This window comes from Prorops nasuta, unplaced genomic scaffold (genome assembly GCF_024137725.1).
Source record: "Prorops nasuta isolate Cenicafe-Biocafe unplaced genomic scaffold, Cenicafe_Pnas_1.2 PNAS00013, whole genome shotgun sequence".
In the NCBI taxonomy this organism is placed as follows: Eukaryota; Metazoa; Arthropoda; class Insecta; order Hymenoptera; family Bethylidae; genus Prorops; species Prorops nasuta.
The window spans coordinates 5602028-5624531 of NW_027116810.1; the positions used below are offsets into that span (position 1 = coordinate 5602028).

At 32.1% G+C, this 22504-nt stretch overlaps 2 protein-coding genes across 2 annotated transcripts in view; both read left to right on the forward strand.

The window, feature by feature from the left end:
* Positions 1-22504, forward strand: part of LOC136778143 (uncharacterized) — a 67183-nt gene that overhangs the window by 6319 nt on the left and 38360 nt on the right. The gene's annotated exons all lie outside the window — the stretch shown is intronic.
* On the forward strand, positions 8332-10499 carry LOC136778141 (uncharacterized). Its single transcript, XM_066734752.1, has 3 exons — positions 8332-8986; positions 9069-9225; positions 9296-10499. Exons 1-3 carry the CDS (start codon positions 8773-8775, stop codon positions 10497-10499), a joined length of 1575 nt encoding a protein of 524 aa, XP_066590849.1. The 5' UTR covers positions 8332-8772.

A 22504-nucleotide genomic window follows, 5' to 3' on the forward strand; every position in this document is an offset into this window, starting at 1 on the left:
CATTTTTTTATTTATTATAGAGTCCAATAAATTAATGGTTATTAAAAAAAAAATTCCTTGTAATGAAAAAAAAATGAAAAAATTTTAAACTTCACCAAGACTCGAACACGAGCCCACCGCATGACAAACGGCAACCTTACCGCCTGCGCTACAGCGCTCACTTGATGTACCAAGAGCAAAACAGCCTTTTAAAGACTGACTACAATTCTTTCACTAACTCGTCATAAACGATCAAGAATTAGCTGTAATAATAAATACATTTATCTACATAGCATTATTGTACTAAATTTATTGTTTTTAATTTGAAGCATACATTTTGCATGAAGATATGATAATTTAAAACCATTCAGTACTCTATATACAAAACTACTCATATGCTCAACTATCATAAATTAATTAAGTAATATTATAATATTTGTTATATGTAGTCGAATAACTATGATAAACCAGCATATGAATAGTTTTGTATTTAAAGTATTGCATGAACATCCTTAAAGTATCGTATCTTCATGTAAAATGTATGCTTCAAATTAAAAACATAATAAATTTAGTGCAATAATGCTATGGAGATAAATGTATTTATTATTGCAGCTAATTCTTGATCGTTTATGACGAGTTAGTGAAAGAATTGTAGTCAGTCTTTAAAAGGCTGTTTTGCTCTTGGTACATCAAGTGAGCGCTGTAGCGCAGGTGGTAAGGTTGTCGTTTGTCATGCGGTGGGCTCGTGTTCGAGTCTTGGTGAAGTTTAGAATTTTTTCATTTTTTTTTTCATTACAAGGAATTTTTTTTTTAATAACCATTAATTTATTGGACTCAATAATAAATAAAAAAATGCATTTGTTAACAGATTAATATAAAAACATTGAGTTTATTTTACCTCAACTCATTTGTTATAATAAAACGCATTTTCTGTATTTATTACCAAATCTAATTAATTAATGGCTACATTTGACCATTTTATCAAAATTAAAAATCAATTTAGGAAAAGCATTTTTATTTGCTTTGAGTTTTTAGGTAAACGCAGGACCACCTCACACGGATGACACGTAAAAATGTCACGGTTAGCGGTAGTCGCTCTTCTTCTAAAGCCAATGTTGCCTGAAGTCCAAATCACACCTATGCTCTCCAGGCATAGTTGTGTTTGTACCGCTTCCCTTTAAATTTTCTATACTGCTGCTTGCTAGCGCTTATCTTCATTTTTGTTGCTAAAAGCTTGATTCTGGCATCACTGCCGTGTGGAACTATTAGTTTGCTAATAAAAGCAGAGGCTTAATTTTAAGAGTTTGCAACATATAGTAATTAATATAGATACAATTGTAAAAAGAAAACAAAAATTTTATTTTACATATATTAACTTTAAATAAAATCCCACAAAGTACTGTAAAATATCTTACATGTTATATTATATATCTAATCTGTCAGCTTCATTGTTTTAATATTCATCTCAATTAACACAGTTTGATCCTCATCAGCGATGAAACAGAAACAACATTATGGTGAATCTATTCCTTTTGTTTTAATGTTCAATCCACATAGCTCCATTCTCAGCATTGACATAGTAAACACTTTACAATAATTTAATCTGAAACAAAATCCCAAAAAGTACTATATAAAATCTTACATTTGAAATTACAAATGTAATCTGTCAGCTTCTTTATTTGTATCGTACTTACCCATTGTGTTGACTTGTTTATTTTAATATTCATCTCAATTAACACAGTTTGATCCTCAGCGATGACACAGTAACCATAATATGGTGAATCTATTCCTTTCATTTTAATGTTCAATCCATATAGCTCCATCCTCAGTAGTGACATAGTAAACACATTATTATAATTTAATCTGAAATAAAATCCCAGAAAGTACTATAAAATATCTTACATTTTATATTATATATCTAATTTGTCAGCTTCTTTATTTATTATTGTATTTACCCAGTTTTTTCACTCGTTTATTTTATTATCCGTCTCAATTAACATAGTTTGAATCTCAACGATGACACAATAACCACATTATGTTTAGTCTATTCCTTTATTTTAATTTTGAAAATCTGCATAGCTCCATTCTCAGCACAGTGACATAGTAAACACATTACTATAATTTAATCTGAAATAAAATCCCACAAAGTACCACAAAATATTTATATCTTACATTTTATATTATAAAATTTATTGTTATACTTATCTAAAATGTTCAGTCCTTTATATACTTTTAAAAATTATTTTTATGTACATTTTACAAATTTCGTCACTTTATTTATTCACTTATACCATCAGTATATCAGCTGTCAGTAAGATTAAAACTGTCACTTTATTTCTTTATATTACTTTATAACTTGTGGTATGTATATACTAACATTTGTCTTGGCTCACGGACCATGCATTATGTATTTTGAAATTAGTAATTAGAAATATCTATATTGCGGTCCCTCTACAGTCTCTACCCTCTGACGTATTTCCGCCGACCAGTAGTATCAGCAGCGACTATAGCGTAGTACCCAAAATAGTACTACGCTATAGGATATGTCGCTTTTGGGTACTACGGTAGTACCGAAAGTACTACACTTGGCAACCTTGCCTGGAGGGAGCATTTGGCCTGTTTAGGGCTACAAATGTGAAGCCGAAGGGTGGGGGTAAAATAGATGGCCGCCATATTGAATGTAGGTACACTGTTCAAAACTGAATCATGTACAGGTATAGTTTCTGCTTCTCTATACTATCTTGTAGCAAAAATGCTTCTCGCAAAATTGATTCATGTCCATCTCAACTCCTCTATACTATCTTATAGCAAAAGTTTACAGACAACAGCAGACGAAACGCGACATCGACAAATATGAAGATGACGTTTTGGACTTGGTAAAAGCATTATCCAAAAAACATATTATTTATTTTGGAAACGTAGGGATGTCGAAAAATGGAATGGAAAATAATGCAAATATGGTGCATATATATAATATTATTTATCAAGTATAAAAAGGAAGAGATCGGATGTAATTTTCAACCTATAAAGAGGAAAAAGCATCAGATAAGTATCGGGAGCAGTAAATCAAAAGAAAGATTAAAGAATATTTTGCTTTGTTAAATTAATCTTTCTTCTGACTTGCTGCTCCCGATACTTATCTGATGCTTTTTCCTCTTTATAGGTTGAAAATTGCATCCGATCTCTTCCCTTTTATACTTGATAAATAATATTATATATATGCACCATATTTGCATTATTTTCCATTCCATTTTTCGACATCCCTACATTTCCAACATAAATAATATGCTTTCTGGATAATACTTTTACTACGTCCAAAAAGTCATCTTCATATTTGTCGATGTCGCGTTTCGTCTGCTGTTGTCTTTAAATTTTTGCTATAAGATAGTATAGAGGAGTTGAGATGGACTGGATGGACATGAATAAATTTTGCGAGAAGCATTTTTGCTACAAGATAGTATAGGGAAGCAGAAACTATACCTGTACATGATTCAGTTTTGAACAGTGTAAATATAGCACATAATATATATATATATATATATATATATATATATATATATATATATTTAAAGGTAGAATAAAAATTTTCACACAATTTTCAAATATATTTACTTTCATTAGATATAAACTGTTAATATTTCTTTATATGATGGCTGAGGCAAATATGATTAAGGTATGCATCAATATTTATTCGTGTCATTTCCAAAGTTCTTGAGACATTGCATTCTACGAATAGGGTCTTGCTATTAAGAGTTTATTTGATAACAGCATAATATAATTATAAGCTAAATGAAAAATTAGTGATAATTCATCTTTTATTTATAGGTCATCACATAGGCTTTCTCATTTTAAACATTAGAAGACATAGGAAATTTATGAAGATTGTAGAGAATTATAATTTACGTTCCTAAATGGCTTGCGAAGGATGGTTGCACCACAAGAGATATTTTGCAAGATATTGGTGGTATGAAATTTCAGCAGCTCTTGAATTAAAAAGTGATAGTAACATTGTGTGTGTAAGCAATTATTACTTTCAATAATTCGTCCCTATTTTAAATTTGTCATGTTTGCTCATCTAATATGAGTAAATTAGATGATTATCATTTTTCAACGAAACAAAACTGCTATGTCCTTTGTATCAATAGGACTGCGCTATTATTTGAAAATTTAAAATAATTAAGGTCAAGTAATCAGGGACCATTACATAGAAACAAACAGAATTTATTTAAACCTAAACAAGCACATGTTCATAAAGGATAAAGGAAAGCAATACGTACAGTATAATATTTAGGTAACTTATTGATTCAGATATATTTTACATTAAAATTATCATAAATATTTTGTGTAAATGTCAAGTTGATCCATTTTAATAATTGTATAAGTCAAAACCATTCATCTAATTATTATGAAATTTAATATAATCTATAAATAATTTTATATAATATAACATTTATAAGTTTGATCAATTAATGTAATCTATTCCTTTATTGTGTATGGAAATGTTAATTAAGTTGAATTCGTTGAGACGTATGTACTCTACCACACAAGTTACTTTGTTGCATTTCTTTTAATGTACATAAATTCTTTAAAGTCAATTATACATACAGGGTGTTTTTCTAACGGCGGCATATAGGAGATTCGTGTTAGTTGACTATAGCGCTCAGGATGATGGTATCTGAGAGCGCTGATTGGTCAATATCATGTAGTGCCAACATGAAATGGTCCGTTACCAATAGATGAATAAGAAAAATGAGACCCATCCGCCATTTTGGAGTGGAGAAGTGTTTACATGCTAATCCCTAGCAGAAAGAGGTGTAAAATGGAGAAATGTCAAATGGTAAGGTTACTAAAGTAAAAATTGAAAATAATGAATGGAAAGTACGAATATTTTTCATTTTCATTCAAAGTATTCAATTTTTACTTTAGTAACGACTACATTTGACATTTTTCCATTTTACACCTCTTTCTGCTACGATCAGCATGTAAACATTCTCCACACCAATATGGCGGATGAATCTCATTTTTTGTATCCAACTATTGGTAACGGCTTATTATCTGTTGGTACTACGTAAAATTGACCAATCAGCGCTCTCAGATTCGATCATTCCGAGTGCTATAGTCAACTAATCGAATCTCCTATGCTCCGCTGTTAGGAAAAGACCCTGTATCAAGGTTGCCAAGCAAGGTTGCCAAGTCCGCCATCTTGAATAGTACTACGCTCTATAGTAAGTGAATTTTGATATAAGGAATGCAGACTGCACAAAGTATACTGCCAGCGGAAATACGTCAGTAGCCATCTTAAATGCAGAACGTAATATATCAAAAATTATATATATTATATTCACAGCCTGTCACCGTGAACGGCGTGAACGAAGACAAATGTTAGTATACGGAAAAATAAAGTGTAATAAAGACATAAGGAGTAGTGACAGCTTTGATCTATCTGACAGTTGATGTACTTATGGTATAAGTGAATAAATAAAATAAAAATGCTTTTCCTAAATTGATTTTTAATTTTGATAAAATGGTCAAATGTAGCCATTAATTAATTAGATTTGGTAATAAATACAAAAAATGCGTTTTATTATAACAAATGAGGTAAAATAAACTCAATGTTTTTATATTAATTTGTTAACAAATGCATTTTTATATTTATTATTGAGTCCAATAAGTTAACGGTTATTAAAAAAAAAATTCTTTGTAATGAAACAAAAAATGAAAAAATTTTAATCTTCACCAAGACTCGAACACGAGCCCACCACATGATAAACGGCACCCTTACCGCCTGCGCTACAGCGCTCACTTGATGTACCAAGAGCAAAACAGGCTTTTTAAAGACTGACTACAATTCTTTTATTAATTCGTCATAAATGATCAAGAATTAGCTGTAATAATAAATACATTTATCTACATAGCATTATTGTACTAAATTTATTGTTTTTAATTTGAAGCATACATTTTGCATGAAGATATGATAATTTAAGGGTAACCGTTCAGTACTCTATATACAAAACTATTCATATGCTCAACTATCATAAATTAATTAAGTAATATTATAATATTTGTTATATGTAGTCGAATAACTATGATAAACGAGCATATGAATAGTTTTGTATTTAGAGTATTGCATGAACACCCTTAAAGTATCGTATCTTCATGTAAAATGTATGCTTCAAATTAAAAACATAATAAATTTAGTGCAATAATGCTGTGGAGATAAATGTATTTATTATTGCAGCTAATTCTTGATCGTTTATGACGAGTTAGTGAAAGAATTGTAGTCAGTCTTTAAAAGGCTGTTTTGCTCTTGGTACATCAAGTGAGCGCTGTAGCGCAGGCGGTAAGGTTGCCGTTTGTCATGCGGTGGGATCGTGTTCGAGTCTTGGTGAAGTTTAAAGTTTTTTCATTTTTTTTTCATTACAAGGAATTTTTTTTTTAATAACCATTAATTTATTGGACTCAATAATAAATAAAAAAATGCATTTGTTAACAGATTAATATAAAAACATTGAGTTTATTTTACCTCAACTCATTTGTTATAATAAAACGCATTTTCTGTATTTATTACCAAATCTAATTAATTAATGGCTACATTTGACCATTTTATCAAAATTAAAAATCAATTTAGGAAAAGCATTTTTATTTTATTTATTCACTTATACCATAAATACATCAGCTGTCAGATAGATCAAAGCTGTCACTACTCCTTATTTCTTTATTACACTTTATTTTTCCGTATAATAAACATTTGTCTTCGTTCACGCCGTTCACGGTGACAGGCTGTGAATATAATATATATAATTTTTGATATATTACGTTCTGCATTTAAGATGGCTACTGACGTATTTCCGCTGGCAGTATACTTTGTGCAGTCTGCATTCCTTATATCAAAATTCACTTACTATAGAGCGTAGTACTATTCAAGATGGCGGACTTGGCAACCTTGCTTGCGACCGATATTTTTAACGACAATTATCGAAAACTTTGTGTTACAGAATCGCTCTTAGCGATATCTCTCGGTAACTCGATTCAATTATCGAAAGTTGTCGGTAACTAATTACTGAATCCATATAGACGGAAGTTACAGAATCGCTCTTTTCGTTACTGCAAGCGACAACTATCGGTAGTTAGCGATACCGACAATCATCGCTGGGAAGTTACAGAATCCCAGTACAGTGATGCCAGATTCAAACTTTTAGCAACAAAAATAAAGTTAACCGCTAGCCAGCAGCAGTATAGAAAATTTAAAGGGAAGGGGTATATATTCCTTCCCTTCAAATTTTCTATACTGCTGCTGGCTAGCGGTTAACTTTATTTTTGTTGCTAAAAGTTTGATTCTGGCATTACTGACATCACTGTACAACGTAGTATAATCAAAATGGCGGAGTTGGCAACGCTGGTTAGAGAATCCCACTACTGCTATAGTTATTGCGTTCCATTAAGCGAGCAGTTTATACACAGGGGAGTGAAGCTATGGTGGGGAGGAAAATTTCTTACCGCCATCTTGAATGTTGGTAAATATAGCACATAATGACGTATATATATCGTATATATATGTTATATTGTGGATTCCACAATCCCGTGAACCAAGCCAAACCATTCAATTGTACTGTAGACCTGTAGACTCAACAACCCCGTGACCAAAGCCAAAACCATTCATTAACGTACGACATCAGCGACATGGTATTTGTTAAAATATCATCGAAGTGGACTGAACTAAAACGCGGGAGAAAAACGGAACGACGAAACAGTTTAAACTTCCAACCAAACCGACCAAAAAGTTCCGTGATTATAATTTTGTCTTCCGTCACGGGATTGTGGACTGTGGAGTGTGGAGTCCACAATATATATATAAATATATATATATTTATATATAAATTTGTACCTATTTTGTTTACCAGTATTTTTGATATAATTAATTTTATAATAGCTTTATTGTACAGCTGCAGTACTTTCAATGTTGTGATTATATATTGCTCACGAGTCTTCAAACTATTGCATGTATGATTTTTTCTCATATTCAACATCATGCGTAGTCTTCCCTCTGCAGCAGGCACATCTTTGGAGCGTTTGTCTTGTTTTTTCCTCTATGATGATAAATCTGTATAACCTGCGAAATAAAAACACTATTAACTTTTATAGATGTAAACCTGAAGAAGCAAATATTTTATTAATTATAGTATTAACATCTTTATCCAAACGACAGGAAACTATATAAGTGACTGACTAATGTATTCTATAATTAGCTAACAAACATGTGTTAAGAAATTAATATATAATTTCTACCTTTTTACTTGTAGCATTAACTCTGTTACAAATAGTACTAATATAGGCTGCTTCTAAGCTGTTTGCGGCCAACCCAATAGTCTTTTTTAATTCTTCATTTGAAATTCCAGTAACTTTATTGGTAAAGCCTGAGTAATGAATAATACAATTTTAATTTAAAGTAACCATAAATTGCATGAAAGAATATTTATTTCTATATTATAATAATAAATTAATTATTAATACAATACCAACCTCTGCACATCAGCTGCTATAATCTCTTAGATAATATATGTTAAAATTTTTGACATGTAAACATATACATAAAATCGAAGTCCATTTTCCTCTGTGTCAATTTTGATTAATTTCTTGAACGCTACGGTGCGCCACATTCGCTGAGAAAGGTCATATACACAAATTCGCCCTGTTAATAGTAAAGTGAGCGCCTCTTATGGCCGAAATAAGAACTGCTCTAAGAGCGGTAAACATGTGTAAACATAATGATTACTTATAAAGCTGTTAAGAATCATGTCAAATTATACGGAAGAAAAAGAAATTACTCGAAATAAACGGTATTGTTCTGCACCACAATGCAGTTTGATTGAAAGAGGTTCGCTGCACCACTTTCCAAGAGATAGAAGATTACAAAAAAAGTGGGCAATTTCTCTAAAGATAGGCAAACCCATAACCCCAAATATGCTTGTTTGTGCTGCTCATTTTATGAAAACAGATTTCATACCAAGTAAATAATTTAAATCTTTTTATCATATAAATTTAGTCAGATTTATTATTAAGATTAATGAAAAATTAAAATTAAATTTCAGATCCCAGTGCTAAACGTGTTAAGTTGAAAAAGAATGTGATTCCATCAATGAATTTGCCAAGAAGAAATTTTGATAAAGTTTGGAACTCCAAGCAAGAAGAAGAAAAAAAGTTAAGAAATATACGTGCTTTAAATAGAGAGCAAAAAAACAATGTCAGGTATATGTTTTCAACAGTTTTATCTAATACAAATTAAATAAGATTCCAATAATGTTCTATTAAATTTTAGAGATTCCAATGACTCTTCAATGGAAAAAGCTAAAAATACTCCCAAGGAATTAAAATTAGATAAAGAACAGGATATTGACGAAGAAAGTGCATCGAGTTGTAATATGAATATTATAAAAGACAGAGAAGAAATTTTACCTATAATTTTCAAGAATAATTGTGATTGTGAAGTGGATTCTATTTCTAAAAATATAAATGAAAATGAAGATTATGATATTGCTAATATTCTGCTTGAATTCCATGATCAAGAATTGCGGAAACATAAGAATCCACAAGAAGCACGCATTAAAGAATTTGTTTCCAGCAAAATACAGAAAGAAAATAACATCAACTTGATGCAGCTATTAAAGTCAGATGAACATTTAAAAACTTTTACAGGAATAACATTTATGTTATTGAATAATTTAAAAGAAATATTAACTTTATGTGAAAATAATTCAAATAAATTTGGATGTAATATTGAAACAAGAATAGTACTGTGTTTGTGTAAATTAAAATTGAATTTCACCTTTAAGTGCTTATCAGTTTTATTTTGTATGACACGACAAACTTGTAGTAGTTTATTTGTAACTACATTGCAATCCTTAGCTTATGTTTTAGAAAAAGCAATATACTGGCCAACAAAGGAAGAAATTTTAAAGAGTATGCCTAAATGCTTTAAAAAGTTCCAAGAAACGTATGTAGTCTTAGATTGTACAGAAATACCAGTAGAGAAGCCTAAATGTTTAAAATGTAATCTTCGTTTGTACTCGCACTATAAAGGTTGTGAAACTAAAAAATTTCTTGTTGGTGTAGCTCCTTCAGGATTAATAATATTTATTAGTGAACCTTTTGGAGGAAGGGCATCAGATAAAGCTACCTTTAATTATTCAAAAATAATTGAAAGACTTGAACCAACGAGAGATGCGATAATGGTCGATAAAGGTTTTGCTATTGAAGAAGATTGTGCATTAGCTCACATAAAATTGTTTATACCGCCTAAATTAGGAAAAAATAAGCAGCTATCAAAAGAGCATGTTACAAGTACTGTTGAAATTGCATCATCTCGAGTTCATATTGAGCGAGCAATTCAGAGAATTAAATTGTTCAACATTCTCAAAGCAAAAATGTCTCTGAAAACTGTGCCCTTAATAGGAGAGATTATTAAAGTCATTTGTGGTATAGTAAATTTAAGCGAATCAATTTTATCCGATGACAAATTTTAATAAATAACCAAGCTTATTAAAAATTTAAATAAATATTGTAGAAATATTGTATTAAAGAAACTATTTATTTGTAATACAATTTATTAATAAAATTTACATATGGTTTTAATAATGGATCACATTAGTAGTTTATCACATGCTTAAAACTTAAAATTAAAACAAATACTATAGTATTTAACTTCTATTAATTATACATGCTTTAATCAACAATTTTAAACTTTTATAAGTTATCAAAATCAATTTTCATATTATATATGCATTACATATAAGAATCTTATTTTCTATTATCACATTTTACAGGTACATTATTATTTAAATCACATTTGTTAGAGCATGAACTATTATTTTCTTTATCTTCCGAAACTAGATGTTTTAAAAGATATGAAAAATATACATTTCTTAGAGTAGGTAAGTACACGTTTTGAACAATATTCTCATCATATGAAATTTCTAATATATACATAGATGAATCATAAGAACAAAAAATGATGAAGTGGCACAGTTTTAAGCCAGTTAAAAACATACCTAACTCAATTTGGCAGTAATACTTATGCTTTGTTTTCAAATTCATTACTGTATGAACATCCTCCAAATATTTCAATTCTTTACAAGCATTAGATGCTGACATTGTTTTTCCAATTTTAGGGCTTATTATTTCTATTAATAATTTCTTAGGTACAATACCATCTGGGCTATATCCTAGCCATGGAATACTTTTATTTATTATCAGTCCTACTCGAATCACTGATAATCCAGTTGCTTTTTGGTATTCATCAATGACTCTTTCCTCCATTCATATACCATGACGTGTATCATCTGAGCCTGTAAACTTAGATTGCACATTTTTTTCAATTTTTTTATCCCAATTGGGATGTTTGTTTTTTGAGTATGTTACATAATCATACGCATTGCTAGCAGTAATCCTTAAAGCTCTTTCGCTTCTCCATAAATTATCATTTTGATAGCGAGTATTAAAGCATATATTGATTGCTTCTTCATGTGTCACTACTACTCGACTATTATAAAAATAAATTTCTTCAGCTGATATTGTATTATTTATCTTATATGTAGCTTGATATATTTGACCACTAGTTAAAACTTTAATTTCTTCTATCAAGAGCTTATAATTTTCATTATTATCTGACTCTATTTCAGCAATACTTCGGTATTTTTGTTTTACCTTCAGTAATTCTACGTTCTTCCCTAAATCTGCGAAATTTCAATATATTAATATTTTCAATTTTATATGAGTAGCATATTTTTCTTACCTTTCATTAAAATATCCAGAATATTTATTTTGTCTGAAGTAACTTTTATACTCGATTTTATTATCTTATTTTGTTGCAGATGACAAAATTTGCTTAAGGGCAATATTTCATACATCTCTTTTGCTGAATGTTTTAGCTTTCCCCATTCTTGTTTGATATCAGTACAGGTAGCTTCTTCAATTGCATTTGACGGCGTTCTTGAAAAATTAATTACTTTATTAATTTATTTCAAACAACCAAGAGATATTATATATAATACTAAATGCTTACTTATTTAAATATATTAATACAGCAACAGAATGTTTACATTTTCCCAAAGTTCCTGCTTTGCATGAACAGAGACGATTGATATTTTTGGCATCCTTCATTATTATATCCACCTTCACTTCGCGAGGATTTTCGCTTAATGCTGATGTTCTGAGACATAATGCAATAATTTTTATCCTTGTAGTAATTCGGCTTTTTAGTCCGCAGAATATGATGTGGTTAGCTCGATAAACTCTGTCTCCTTCCTCGTATGGCCTTAATCCATCGCCAACATATTTAACAATGTCAGCTAATTCAATAAAGTAATGTTCTTCGGTCATTCTTTGTTGCAATAATTATATTTTTTTAACAAATACATAAAATAAGCTTCGAATAATCACTATACTCAAACATTATAATTAATATCACAATTCGCATCGCATAAAAATGGATCATAATGAATTCATCACACCACTCTTAGAGCAGTTGTTATTTCGGTCGTAAGAGGCGCTAACGTTTCTTTTAACAGGGCGAATACTATAGATGTCCAGGCACCACCGCCATTTCGGCCTAGTATTTTTTCGGGCAAAAGAGCCACTACCAGTGCTGTAAGATCGTGCCGGATATCTCTCCCCACCACGCGACCGTAGTCTCACTAACACACGGTCAGCCGGTAGCATCGGTGAGACATCCCTACTCATGCGCAGCTCCCTAGTCACGCACACCATTGCAGCGATACGTGCGTGTCTCGGCTGCCTTCGCTAGGTCTCGGTCGGATTCGGCAAAACTGCAGAGCGAGAGAGAGCAGTATAGTTTTCTCGGCCCTCTCACTCTCTTCCAATCCTGACTGTCTCTTAGCCAAGGAAGCGTGGCAAAATCCTTTTCAGCCAGCACGGCAAGTGTAGTCCAGTCAAATAAATAAAAATAATTACCAAAAAATCGTAATTTTTTTTTTTTTTTTAAATTGTAAATCTTTAGGAGCGAAAATTTGCAAAATTCAAATTCCTAAGGGGTTTGCTAACGGGGGAGGGGGGTGAAAAGGGGGTAACCAAAAATATTTCGACTCCTGTACTTCGTAAAATAACAATTTTTTTTTATTTAACTTAGAAAAATATTCTCTACAACTATTATTGGAGAATATTTTTTGTAGCGAAATCGGTTAAAAAGTTATTCAGGAAAAAGAAATACAAATTTTGCAATGTTAACTTATTTAATTTAATATTTTGAATCCGGCTATTTTAATCGAAAATAAGTTTAAATATTTTTTGTAGGGTATTTAATTAGCTAGAATCCAAATTAGTTAAAAAATGATTTTTGTCAAATAGAACCTTCGGTAGGGTGCATCGCGCGAAGTTTATTATTTTAATGACTTATTTTGATCAGCGAATGAAGTACACATCTTTACTTGCTATTTTTTATGTTCAAACATTGAGCTCCTCGTATTTTTAATATATTTACAAAAAATGCTTTAAATAATAAACTCGTTTCCACACCACCCTGGAGGTAGAGTTGAAGGCGCATTTTTTTTAACGTGGTATCCCCAGAAGGTATATTCCACAGCATTGCTTATTTAGCCAAATTTAACACCATTACAACTTAATTTGTCAAAGGGATTAGTGTCAAGACACGCATTTGAAAACATTGGTGGCCTGGCCTAGTTTTACCGAAATTGCTGAATAGTATTTTTCTGGGAAAGTATGTTGGCTTAGCAAAAATCATACTTCCTCCTTTAATACTGGCCTATTTGGAAATTATGTGGAAATAGGAGGTAAGTGGGTAATATAACGTTCCTCCCTACATGATGGGAAGAGGGGGAGGAGGGGGAGAAGGCATTACTAGAACCCTTTTTATTTGGGTGGTAGCGAATTGTGTAGGTGGAATGGTTGGTTTTGGGTGTGTTATAGGTGAAATGGTTGGTTTTGGGGGTGTTGTAGGTGAAATGTCTGTTGATAAGTCCCTGATGTTGTCCGTGGGCGAGGTTCGTGTAACCGTTTGCATAAGTGCTTCGTTGTTTCTCTTGCGTAAATGATGACATAGTGCAAAGACGGCTGCTGCTATGAAGACAATGATGAGAGTTGATGCTGATGTGATAATGTGATGCTGGATGGGTTGATAGAAGTTTTGGTCGTCTTCACTGAGCTCCTTGTCCAAATTATTGAGATGGACGCTTAATTGATTGAGGTCGCTGACCCTTGTAAGTATATTTTCTAGCCGGGGTACGTTGCTAGAAGACTGCTGTATTCTTTCATCTAGAGCTTCCAATGAAAAGTTAAATCTCGGCACAAAATTTGTTATGCTCGGCGATTTAGCGGTTTGTACGGTCTCTAGAATAAAATCAGTAGCAGTAATAATGCAATTATTCCGTATCGTTAGCGTTCCAGAGCCTGTTATTTCTAGCGTATATTTATCTTTATTTTTACAAGTTACAGTGAGTTCTTCCATACGTGGTACTGTATAGAGCCAGGAGGCTCTGTCTTTTAGTGAGATTAACATAGGTTGTACAAGGTGAATAAGTTTATGTTCGCATGTTTCGGAGGCCTTGTTTTTTAGGTATAGAGTTATTTCGCATGGGTTTTCGCTTTTCATTTTGTTTGACGGCTTGTATGTGGGACAGAAATATTGGTCACCTACATGACTGCATTTTTGTAGGTCTTCTGCACTGTATTCGGTGTACCGTTCTGTCGTAATGTCTATTGCCAAGAATTCATTTCTGATGTCGATAATAGAGTATAATGACGTTGAGTTTGATACTGGTATGGGTATAGGATATACTTGTAGTAGATCGAATTCTTGTGGAGTAATCAGTGGGATGCATAGAACGATTATTAATTTGTTCGTTTTTGAGAATATGGTTGGTTTTAATAACTTCGACAGTAAATGTATATTTGTATTGGTCAACGATATTGGGAATTGTGTGCCTGCAGGAATGTATGGTTGCGCTTCCCTCAGATACCGCATAATTTGAGAATGTGGTATGATCTTTGGATTGATTATACCGTGGTTAGCTTGTGTGACGAAATCTAGTAGAGAGTCAATTTCAATCAAAAGTTCTTCTACAATTATACTGAGGTTGTATAGTACTTCTAAATTAGTTTCCTTTTCCATCAAGTCCTTTTTCAATTGTAGTAGTCTTTCTTCGTTCTCGTTTACTTTAGTTAAGGTATCGTTTAGGATTTCTAAATTTCTGCTGACTATTTGTATCTGCTTTTTCATTGCCATTTCGGTTTTGTGCATTTTTCGATCTATTAGTTTTAAATGATTATTAAATTCTTCTTCGTCTTGACTATCCATAGTTCCGAGGAGAATTTTACCTATAGATCCTACCCCATTTATTAAACCGCGTTGGATTCTTGTCGAAAATGATGTCATTTCTGTCACTTCGCGGAGTTCCCTTTCGATAGTGTCGAGTTTAAATGTTATAGGGTCCACCGCAGTGACGCAAGTTCTTACATTATTATCCATAAGACAGAGGCGTTGATCATAGAGGAATTTCATAACCCGTGTATGCCTTTCGTGGTATACGGCCATATCAGTATGCAGGACTAGTTTCCACTGTTGTCGATAGAAATTTAGTAGTCCAAATTTTTCATAATACAACCCTGGTTGTCCTTTAATTGGTCTAATCTCTACCTGCCCGTAGATCTTGCAAATTCCGATAGCCACTACGGTCATAACATACCTATAATTAAAATGATAAGTTTATTCCCTATTCTATTTGTTTAGAGAAATAATTTTTCTTATTCCATTTTTTATTCAACGTTTACTCTGATAGCGTAAAAGTAAAGTAACATTCAATATTCTAATGTGTAGTGTGACTTTTTCGTGGACGTTAAGTCAGCAGTTTTGTAACATTTTTCGGTAAGGTGGGGGTCTTCCTATATATATTGACTTGCCTTGAGACGTACTGTTATTTGTAACGATTTATTCATCGAAATTAAAAGTGACATGATTAATAACGCATAGAAAGTAATGGAGGGTAAAACAACCAGAAAGCAGCAAGTTGCTAAGGCGAGGCCCCATGACAGAGGCCTAAGGGACCACCGAGGAAGGAAATTATTCGCCATCGTGGCGGGTGGTAAGTAAATATATATATATATCCGTATTCGATATATGTGCGATTAAATTTCTTAATCATGTAACATTTTAATTTAATATTCTTTTCCTTGTGTTTAGTTTTAGTGCAGGATGGCGCTGCTATAAAAGATAGGCAGCTTTTCCGCGCCGGGGTCCGATTGGATCAAGCCTGGGAAGAGGAAATGGTGCAATCGGACGACGACTTTCGATGGGACTTCGATTACTTCGGGATCTTATGGATGCAGTCCACTTCTCCTTACCGTGGATGGGGGAGGACTAACCGCCAAGTGGAGGATCCAAGGCAATATGAACTGCCCCATATGTCCGAGAAGGACGTACTTATGTTCCATAATTTATTGTAATGTTAAGAAACTGCTTTTATATACCATTTTTATAATGGGGCGGCGCGAATGGCAAAGATACATGGTGGCAAAGTTAAAATTCAGACACAGCACATTGAAATCTTTAAAATTTTCTATTGTTAAAGTTTCCGGAAAACTTTCCAGGTAACCTCTTCTTTTTGTATTAAACGACTGTTCTAATATATGATGTTAAAATATTTTTATAGCTTGTACTATTTATAAAGTAAATGTATTTATTTACATGAAAATATAAATAAATCCAAAATGATTCAAACTTATGATCCATACTTTTATTATGAATCATACAAGCTATAAAAATATTTTTACATTAGATATACTGTTTCTTCGTAGTTTAAAAAGAATGAAGAAAAATGTTCTTTGACGCAAAGGAGTTTACATTTTATTGGTTACCCCTTTCTTACAGACCCTTCCCTATCCCTCCCCCGAAGCTCAACCCCTCTAAGTTTAATTACTACAAATTTTTACTTTTTATGGTTTACCAGTTTAAAAAAATATATAATGAAAATTTAAGTATTTCTTTAATTATTTCGTAAATTTCATTTTAGTATGACTGGATTATTACCATTTGTGGCTTTTCTGGTTGAAGGTGCCAAATTTGCTCTAAGGTAGATCAATTTCTCTTACAACATATATGCAATAGGTATGTTTGCCCCCCTCTAGCCACTGGGGAATTCGGGTAAGATCGCGTCTGGACCGAATAGATTGGGTCCTATTGCATGGAATTTCCACGGTCTCTCGGTAACATTTGATTCACAAAAATTATTTCTAATACCGAATTACTCATAACTTTACTCACCAGCTCTTCATCTTCTTGGCTGGCTGCAATTCTTCTGTTCCCAATCGAAGAAATTGCCTGAAGGCAATTAAGATCGTTGTCGAAATTAGAGGTGGCGTCGTTATTCCGTGACTTCTGAGAGGAAAGATTGACAAATTGATTAGGTCCGTTCGTGAAGTTTGACGATTCCCACTGATGCCACTAGCTTAATATTGTTTTTGAAAATTCTCTCAATAAATATCGTCCAGGAGGTGAAGGGTGGTGAGACGAATGCGTCAATCGTGTTTGGTACACTTGCTTGATTAGTGAAGGGGTTACCCCTTGAGGTGACTTAGGTTGAAGGATCCAAAGTCATACAGTGGAGTCAGACTTGTAAGTTTGATGATACTGATTTATTAGTTAAGAGAAGATGACTGCTCTTGATGAGAATCGTAGCACAACTGACTTTTTTGTTGGCCAGGCCCGTATTTAATATATAAAATGCAGCATCATACTTTACTATATTAGGAAAGGTCTTCATGTAATACTCTTTCCTAATTTATTTTTAATTTAGATATTTTCATAAAGACTGTTGATACAGTATGTATGGCAACACATGCATTTGTAAACATAGGTGGCCTTGCCTGACTCTGAAGAAATCCTAAGATCGTATTGTTCCTTTAGTGTGTTGGCTTAGCAAAAAGATAACTTTCTGATGCAATAATGGCTTACTTAGAAAGAATTTAATAAGTTAAATGGATATTATCAATATAAGGTCTATTGTGGATGAAAGTAGGTTGTGTTTTGGTCATATAACACTTTCACAAGAAAATAATAATGTTTTTACTTTTCTTGACTTGTACCAAGCTGTATAAAAGTTTATGCAGACTTTTGGCATAAATATATTTTTATACAGAAAGAGAATGATAGGCAGCATTAAAAATAAAATTTCTTAAAATTTTTTTTCCATTAGCTTTCCATTTATTTGAAAATTTCTTCTTTCAACATTTCGTAAATATTTATACATTACATTAATTTAGTACTTAATAAAATTCAATTGTTTTACAACTCATGAATAACAAACATAAGAAATAATATTTAAGATTTTCAAAAATATGACATTAATGTCAGTTGAATAATACTCCCATGAGATTTTGATTTCTTATTTATCATAATTAATATCAAATTCATTCTCATCATTACCACTATCCTCAGGATCATGAAGAGAACGTAAATTTAAATTGCTTTCTCTTTCTTTGGATGTTGGTAAATATAAAGTATTACTACTCATTAAGTTTAGATGATCCTTTGTGACAGTCATTGTAAAAGAGGATTCTTCTTTTGTCATCAGTGCGTATTTAATAACGCAGATAGAATTTAACGTATCATGCCCAAGTGTATTTCGTTTCTTCGTTTGCAATCTGGTATAATAGAAAAACATCTTTCAGCCTCTGCGTTTGAGTGAGGCAGAGATCTGACCAGATTCAATAATGACCTTAATTTAGGATATCGGAATGTGGATTTGTCTGTTGTCGCAGAACATATAGCTTTCTTCATATCATCAAAAGATAGTTTGGACCAATAATTTCTTATATCTGAACTTTCCTTTGAATATAAACACATCCACTCTTGCTTAATACCTTCGTCATCAAATATACCGAAACGGTGACAAATGGGAATTAGCTGCAAAGAACTTGTTTCTCGGTCCTCATCAAATAATGCTGTTTCCCTATTTATAATATTCAAAATTTAAAAAAAAGGATCCATAATTGGAAAACGATCACGAATTTCTTCTGTCGCTGTTATCAAAAAAGATAAACATTTTTCCCTTATTAATTTCACTTCATCTGCATTCAATTTATTTTCTATTAATTTTTGATCTAAATATTCTGCACAATCAGAATCGATATCTATTTCGTCAATAGGCAACTGATTTTCCTTTTTGGAAAAGTCAATATTATTTAAGTAAGGTAAAAATATTTGTAGCTTTAGTAATGCCGGCTTTATAAATTTTGTAGCCATAAATATTAAACATTTCAAAGATGCTTGATATAATCTTTGAATTTTTGTTTCTTTTGCTTGAAAAAAGGCGTTAAATGAATTCAATTTATTAAGGATGTGTTCCAAAAACATTAAATAGGCCCTTGTCTTGCTATCTTCCATTATGATGAGTAGTTCCTCTGCTTGAAGTACTTTTTCTGAAGTTTGTTCTAATAGAAATTTCAGTAAGACATCCCATTCTTCTAGGATACGTTTGATACATTCATAACGCGATAGCCATCAGGTCTCGGCATATTTTAATATATTCTTTGTTTCGCCCGTAAAATATTTTTGGAAATCTTTGAAAATTGCAGTCCGTTTAGGGCTTCCTCTTATAAAAGCTACCAATTTCTTTATAAAGTTTCCACATTCTAATGGTAAAGCTTTACATGCATTAGAGGCTACTAGAGCAGATGAGTGGCAAATGCATGGTATAGTAATCAACCGCGAGACCACTTAGAAAGTTTCGTTTGAAATGATTCATTTTTTCCAGTCATTACTGATGCATTATCACATCCCAGGCCAATTATATTCGATAATGGTATTTGTTTTTTTATTAGTTCGTTGTAAAATGCGGTAAAAATTTTCTGTGCGGAACAATCGCTTGCATCCAAATTTATTAATTCTAATAAATCAGTCTTTACGGACAAAGATTCACTATCCACATATCGAGTAAGAAGAGTCATTTTTTTTTTCGTTAGTAATGTCTGACGTTTCATCAACCAAAACTGAAAATTTATTATGTCTCAGTGTTTCGGAGATTCGTTCTGTTTCGTAAGCACATATAACGTTATTAATAATCTTCGTAAGTTTCATTCTGCCTAGAAACATAGACTGTAGAATCTCCGGTTCTTCGCCTATATCTTGAAACATGCTGAGCAAAGGTGCGCTATATATAAACGGAATATTGTGTTCCACAAAAAATGTCGATAATTTAATTTCAGCGACTCTAACTCTTTCATTGAAAGAGAACTGTCCACTAAAAGAAGAACGGGGATTTACGTTCTCATAAATCACTTCTGTGGCATTCAATTTTTCCATATTTTTTATATGACTTTTGGTTTTACTATGGTCCTTGATATTCGATTTACCACATTTGTTAGTAACATTGCAGGCAATGCAGTGATACTTTTCGGTATCTGTGGGTACATTCCGCAACCAAGCCCTCCAAGAAGGAAACTCATCATACCATTGATGTTGAAAAGTTTTCGGTCTAGTTGAGCTCATTGTTATAATAACCTATAAATAGTACAAAAGTGGTAGCGGCTCTTATTTTTTCAAAATAACAAAATAGAAAAATTAACTTACTTATTGCTATATAGTATGATCAGCGGTGTCTTTTTAAAAGTTGATACCAGCACTGCCACCACAAAACAATTATATCAGTGATTACTCCCAACAATATTAAAAAACTTATTTTCTTGAATTTCACAATTTTTAGCAATACACGATTTTAATTAACACAGAAACGTCCAAATAGTAACATCAAGACTATTACGTTTGTATATTCAATAAGCCACAAAAATTATATATATTTTGTACACTTGGAAATCAGCTTGCACTACTATCCAATGAGGCTGTTGATTGACTGTACCCGCTTAAGGAATTACAGGAATATAACAGAAAAGTATTACATGTACGTATTTATACCATTTTTTTGTTTCCATTCGTAATCACGGCATATACTAAGATCATAATAATTTTTGTTGCTCGTACGCCTTTTCTAAAAGATGTAATTGTACGTGGCAGATTGTAGAAATCGCGAGCACAACATTTTTAAATCTGGGGGAGCATCAACTAACACATTATACAAACTTCCTACATAGCAAAGTCCCAAACATCACGATTACTTAAGACATATAATTTCAATGTTTTAGCCCATAATGTTTTATATTGTGATGAGATTACATTGAAACAAAATATTAACACTATGGTCTATTATGTCATTATGATGAGGAGCTCAGATCATGATATTTACATATAATTAATGACATACTATAATTTATATTTGACGTCATACTGTATAATATTATGAGTTCCTGTCATGATAATAGAATGAAAATCGGAGAATTGCTGACGACAAATCATGAGTGAATTATGACTAAATTGAATGTTATTGTAGTAATACATTTAATATTTTGCAGTCAGGAGCGTTCAAAAAGCAAGCTATTTATCGGTATTAGCGCTAAGGCACGTATATTTATTAAAAACTTAAGAACCCATTACATAAATTCTATTCATTTTTACGCAACGGTGAATGGTTATACTGCATTGAATAAAAATGTAGGAAACACGAATATTATTGTCCTCGGTACGTGCTTCTAATGGGAATATATATATAACAAAGGAGATTCTAATTTTAATAAAATCATGCTGTTGGATATCGAACTGATTAACGGGATCCCTCACGCGTTCTTTACCGACAGTATAAGTTAATAAACAATTCGTTTAATAAAAGTAAAATGCGAAGCAAATTGAAAAAACGGGCTTCTTTATGACAATGTGCCAGTCCTAACGAGTCAAACGATCTTGAAAACACTCAAATTAGTTGAAGAATAACGCTGTACCAGTACCACTGTCCCGCGTTCTTGAAGTGGAAATAACCAAATGTAACCTCTCTTCAAGAACGCGGCACCATGGTACAGCGTTATTCTTCAACTAATTTGAGTGTTTTTAAGTTCGTTTGACTCGTTAGGACTGGCACATTGTCCAACAAACGCCCGATTGTTCAATTTGCTTCGCATTTGAATTTTATTAAACTAATTGTTTATTGACTTGTGCTGTCCGTAAAGCACGCGTGAGGGATCCCGTTATATCTTTTGGTCAGTAGTGGAAGAAGTGCAGATATTCAAATTTTAAGTCGAAATGAAAAGAAGAATGGAAGCAATCAAGTACATTCGAAGTAAAATCAACCGCCAATACGGTCAAAGTGAGTATAATTCAAGTTGAGGTGTTTGAAGAGTTACATATATCATTTTATCAGATTTTTTTTAATCATTTTTTAAAATTATTTTTCTAATTTAATTTATATTAAAAACATTAAAAAATAAATGCTCTTTAAACTACTGCAATTCATGTAACCTATGTATTTATCAAATTAAAGGTAAGTTTAAATTTTTTAGTTTTTTTATTGTTTTCAGTTGTGATTATTGACTATATTGAAAGAAACTACAAGCGGTACATTCGTTGATGCAATCGTTAAGCCGAGGACGAATTGGTTCGGCGAATGATACAGGATAT